The sequence below is a fragment of the Parasteatoda tepidariorum genome, chromosome 3 (genome assembly GCF_043381705.1).
Source record: "Parasteatoda tepidariorum isolate YZ-2023 chromosome 3, CAS_Ptep_4.0, whole genome shotgun sequence".
Classification (NCBI taxonomy): Eukaryota; Metazoa; Arthropoda; class Arachnida; order Araneae; family Theridiidae; genus Parasteatoda; species Parasteatoda tepidariorum.
Window position 1 is genome coordinate 78,539,601 of NC_092206.1, and position 5,061 is coordinate 78,544,661.

General features: G+C 32.0%; 1 protein-coding gene across 1 annotated transcript in view; it reads left to right on the top strand.

The window, feature by feature from the left end:
* Positions 1-3,628, top strand: part of LOC139425272 (zinc finger MYM-type protein 1-like) — a 14,172-nt gene extending 10,544 nt beyond the window's left edge. The window contains exon 2 of the mRNA XM_071179240.1: positions 2,695-3,628. Within this exon, the coding sequence (XP_071035341.1) occupies positions 2,695-3,628 (934 nt within the window). The remainder of the gene's footprint in view (positions 1-2,694) is intronic.
* Positions 3,629-5,061: the final 1,433 nt, after the last annotated feature.

Below are 5,061 nucleotides of genomic sequence, written 5' to 3' on the forward strand. Positions count from 1 at the left end.
TGTTGTGAAAAGAATCTTATTTAGTTGTACAAAGTACTTCAGCCAAAATTTGGGAGCCACGTAAGAGAATTATATATATTAGATCAGAAACACATCATTAAAAGGCAGAATGCTTTGGTGTTTTCAAAACAAAGCAAACGTTGCCACCGGCGGAAAAGAAATACAGCCAAAATTTGGGAGCCACGTAAGAGAATTATATATAATAGATATTTAATTTTTTTGAATAATATTGTAAAATGTTGTATCGAAACTATAGTTATCATACGCATGATATTTGTTTGCTTTTTGCATGTAGTCTTATAGATAATAGATAGATATTATTCAATCATGTTTGGTTTTTATTGCTTACAAAATAAACGGGGCAATTTTTATAGAAATGTTTTAAAATTTGCTCCTTTTTAACAAATATTCAGTAATAATTCTTTTAAAGCAGTTCAAATAAAAATTTCAACTTCGCTGAAGTGAACGTGTTATTTTTATAACACGATTATAATATCCTGCTATGTTTGTTTTTGAAGGTATTTCGCACCTATTATATCAAAAATTTATATATTGCTGCGATCTATATTCAAAATTTAGGAAAACAACAATTTTTTTTAAACATGTTCCATTAATTTTTTTGCATGTACTATTGCCATGATAACAGTTTTTAAATGTGGTTTTTGTGTATGGCGTGATAGTATAGTGGTTAGTACATTGCGTTGTGGACGCAATAACCCAGATTCGAATCCTGCTAACAGCAATGATGGTTTTTAAAATAACGTTAAAATATTCAAATCTGTAGTCTCATTTGGATGCATAAAGTCTTTTTTGAAAATATTTGGATTCAAAGATTAATTTAATCATGAGAAGTATTGTTTTTGCGTAAACATGCGTTTCTATGTGCATGGAAAAGATTTGAATTTATAACTTTGAAAGTACGATTGACTTCAATGTTTAATAAGAGTTTTTAGAATTGAAAAACTGAGCTTCCCTGGAAATTTGATTAAAACGTTTCGAAAATTTTTCATTAGGATTAGGTATTATATATTAATAAGCAATAAAATATGATATTTCAAATAGTTGAGAAATATTATACATATATGTAATGCAAAAATTATAAATAATTTTGTATTAATAACAACATTAAAACTCTTTCGTTTTCGTAAAATGTCTTTGCTAAAGAATATGTGCAGAAATTCTATTTTGGGACTTCAAGGATGAAAACATACCATGGAATTATAATCAGATTTATATTTCAAAGGTGGAGTTATTTTTAGAATCCTGTGCCTCTTTCAATTCCATATCAGGAAGCATTAAATGATTGTCGATGATGCGTAGAGTTTCAAACTATGCAGTGACTGAGCATTTTCACCTCCATATCTGTTAGTATTTAATGCGGGAGTGATGGTTTTCGCATGTCTCCTACTGAATAACGTGTTCCGTAAAAGATCTGCCGGAACCATCCGGAGTTTTATCCTCACCCCCTCCCTTGTGGAGTGGAGATGTGAACTGTTATAACCACCAGCCTACCTTTAAATAAATCTTTTGAGAACGTATTATAGCTTGCGACTAAATTATGCAAGCTGAATACAACAATGATAACAGGGATGTAGCCTTGTTATATATATATATATAATCTTGAGTTCCAANGCGATGACCAAGCAATATTTCAGAGAATTAGATAGAGTATTTTGAGTTTAAATATAATTTTAAAAATATGATTTTTCCAAAAAACAAAAAAAAATCCTGATAAAAAATGTGTGAAAACCAAAGAGAAATCTCGTGCGATCCGCAAACTTTAGCGCATCCAAATAACGTTTTTGTTTTCCCTGCCTTAGTCATTCATCTCCAGTCCCCACCCACTCCGCGCATCTTTTTGCCCAACTAAAAGTACGCTACTCACCGCAGATTTTTGCGCTTCTGTTGAACAGAAGCCAAGAAGCTCTCGCACTCTTCAAGTGAAGAGGTTAGATTTTAAACAAAAACAGCGTTGCTGTTCCGTTATCCACTGTACTTCCCTGCTGTTATGAAATGTTATTCAGTTAAAATTTCTCCTTTTTTAACGGGTGTTTTTTTATTTTGCAGGACTTCTTGATTAATTTTTCTCTTTCATTATATTGTATATTCTACTTTTTAACTGAGATGGTTTAGTTAATATATTGAAAGTTTTGTGAAGGGAGTTAGAACAGCCAACTTCCGATATGCACGTGTTGTTTTTTTATAGATATTTCTGCTTGTTTGGCTGGTTTGTTATTCAGCGATTTTTGTGTCTTGCTGTGTCATAGATATTTTCATTAATTCAGATGGTGTTTTAATTATTTTTTGGTAAGTTTTGGCATCGTCTTTGAATATTCGTATGTGATAATGCAGTGTTTTCCTTGAATGATCTGAAATTTTTTCCCAATTGATGCTCATTTTACTGATTCACTGATTCGTACATGGCTGAATCGGGTATTATACAAGAACTCCAGAAAAAACCTCTCTGTTCTTTAAGATTTGAGGATAAACTGCATATTGTCCAAAATGTTAGACTTTGTCCATCACTCAAAAATTTATCGTCTAAAGTAAAAGAAAGAGGCAGAGAATATACCAGACACTTTACAGTTTCTAATTATGATTCTCATACTTGGCTCTGTGGCAGTGAAAGTTTGTCCAAACTTTTTTGCTGGCCCTGTCTTTATTTTCCAAATCCAAAAACGTTTGGAATTTTAGTGGTTTCAGTAATTTGAATAGATTAACCAAATCAACCAAGGCACACGAAAATTCTGAATCACATCTTCAGTCTGTGGTAGACCTGTATAATTTTGGAAAGCAACGAATAGATGAATTAATAGTCACAACCCTCAAAGTAAATAACAATTTGCACAACCAAAAAGTTAAGAAAAATCGTGAAGTTTTAAAACGACTCATAGATGTGACATGCTTTCTTGCCAAACAAGAATTACCCTTCCGAGGGCACAATGAAAAAACCTCCTCTTTGAATCAAGAAAATTATGTTGAAACTTTAAATCTTTTAAAACTCTACGATCCAGTTTTAGCAGAACAATTTGAAAATTCCACAGTTTTTAAAGGCATTTCAAATGATATACAAAACGAACTAATTAGTATTATTAGTGAAGAACTGATAGAAACTATTAAACAAGAAATAGAAGAAGCAGATTTTGTAGCTTTAATGTTAGATGAAGCGTCGGATATTAGAAGAAGGTCACAGCTCTCTACAGTTTTGAGATATGTTGTGAAGGGAGACAGCAGTGTTACAGAGAGGTTTCTTGGATTTACCGACGTAAGTGTAAACCGCACATCTAATGGTTTACTCGAGCACGTACAGAAAGCAGTAAGTGAATATAAACTGACTGATAAATTCGTTGCTCAGACGTACGATGGTGCTTCAGTAATGACAGGCCATTTGTCAGGTTTACAGAAAAAGGTTACAGATATATATCCAAAAACTCTATTCACGCACTGTTATGCTCACTGTCTTTTTATTAAATCTGTTTTCACCTTTGTTTTCCCGAACAGATTTATTATTTCAAATGTTGCAGGCAGACAGTATCAATATATTGTCCTGCTTAAATGTTATCAGAGACTTTCAAGAAGTCTTGGAGAGTCCAATGCGATGAAAGTGACATTATCAGATTTCTCGTAATTTGGGAAAAAACTGTTTCAGTGGCAGGATTACCAAAAAATTCAAGAAAAAGAAAAGTTCGTGCTAACAACGAAAGTTCAGTGACTTTAGAACAACGATATAGAAAGCTGTTTTATGAAGTAACAGATAATTTACTTAGCAATTTAAGCAGCCGGTTTTCTTCTCTGAATAAACTGGCATTCTTTGATTTACTAAATCCTAAACAGTTCAAGAATTTTTCAGAAAAAAATGGCTTCCCTACAACTTTTAACTAATCTAGGAGAATTATATCCTCAAACCTTTGATATGACAGGGTTGAAAAGTGAACTGATTGTATTTCACCGGACTTCTACATTTAACGACAAATCACCACAAAAACTAATAAAATTTCTGAAAGAAGAAAATTTACACTGTTCTTTCAGGGAGATTTTTAAACTCTCCAAATTAATTTCGACCATTCCTGCAACAATAGCACCAGTAGAAAGGAGTTTTTCCGACCTTAAAAGGATTCATACATACAAGAGGTCCACACAAACAGAAGACAGGCTCAGTAATTTGGCTTTGTTGTCCATTGAAAAGGAACTGTTGATGTCTTTGAAGGAGAAGGAAGACTTCTGCATCAAAATCACAAACAAATTCGCTTCAAAAACAAGAAGGCTGGAGTTCATGTATAAGTGAAGGTAAGATTTAAAGTTTCTTTTTTGAACATTCAACCATTGCATTTTAGAGTTACTAATTTTTCACCACAAGCTTAAATAATTGCGATGACCACCGAAAATTTTCACGCCACTGTCATATATATATATAATAGATATATATGAGTATGTGTGTGTGAGGTCATTTAAAAAGNATTTGATTTGATGTGAAAACTTGAATTTATGACGTTGATGTAAGTATTGTGTACTGTTCAGAGTCAAAACTACTTTCAAAAGTTTTTAGAATTACAATGTTCTTGTGCACAATCCCACCGTTCATAGCAGGAAGGCAGTTAGCTCCATTTCTTGCGATTCAAATTTTTCCTCTATTATTATTACAATGCATAAAAAAAGTAAATGAGATTTTGATTTATTAATTTTTTTAGTCTTTTTTACGTATATTTTTACTGAAACCATTTTTTTATTTGAAGGAATGGACGATTTATCAGCATCTTTAATAGAAATTTTTTGAATCATCGAATGACAAGATCTCTCTTTATAACTGGGAAATATCTATGAAATTGGGAATTGAAAAATGCCACGAAATGCAGAAACATCAATTGATTTTTCCTATTCTAAAATCTTTTATAAACTTCTTTCATTATTATACATAAACGCTACCACGGCTCCTTCTCTTATTATTGTTTTTGGTTGTCGAGTACAGTACATGAACCACCATACACAATGAGAATTCTTAAGAATTTGTTTATACAATTTACACCCTATTCATTTATTATTTTCAGAAGATTGGATTGCAAT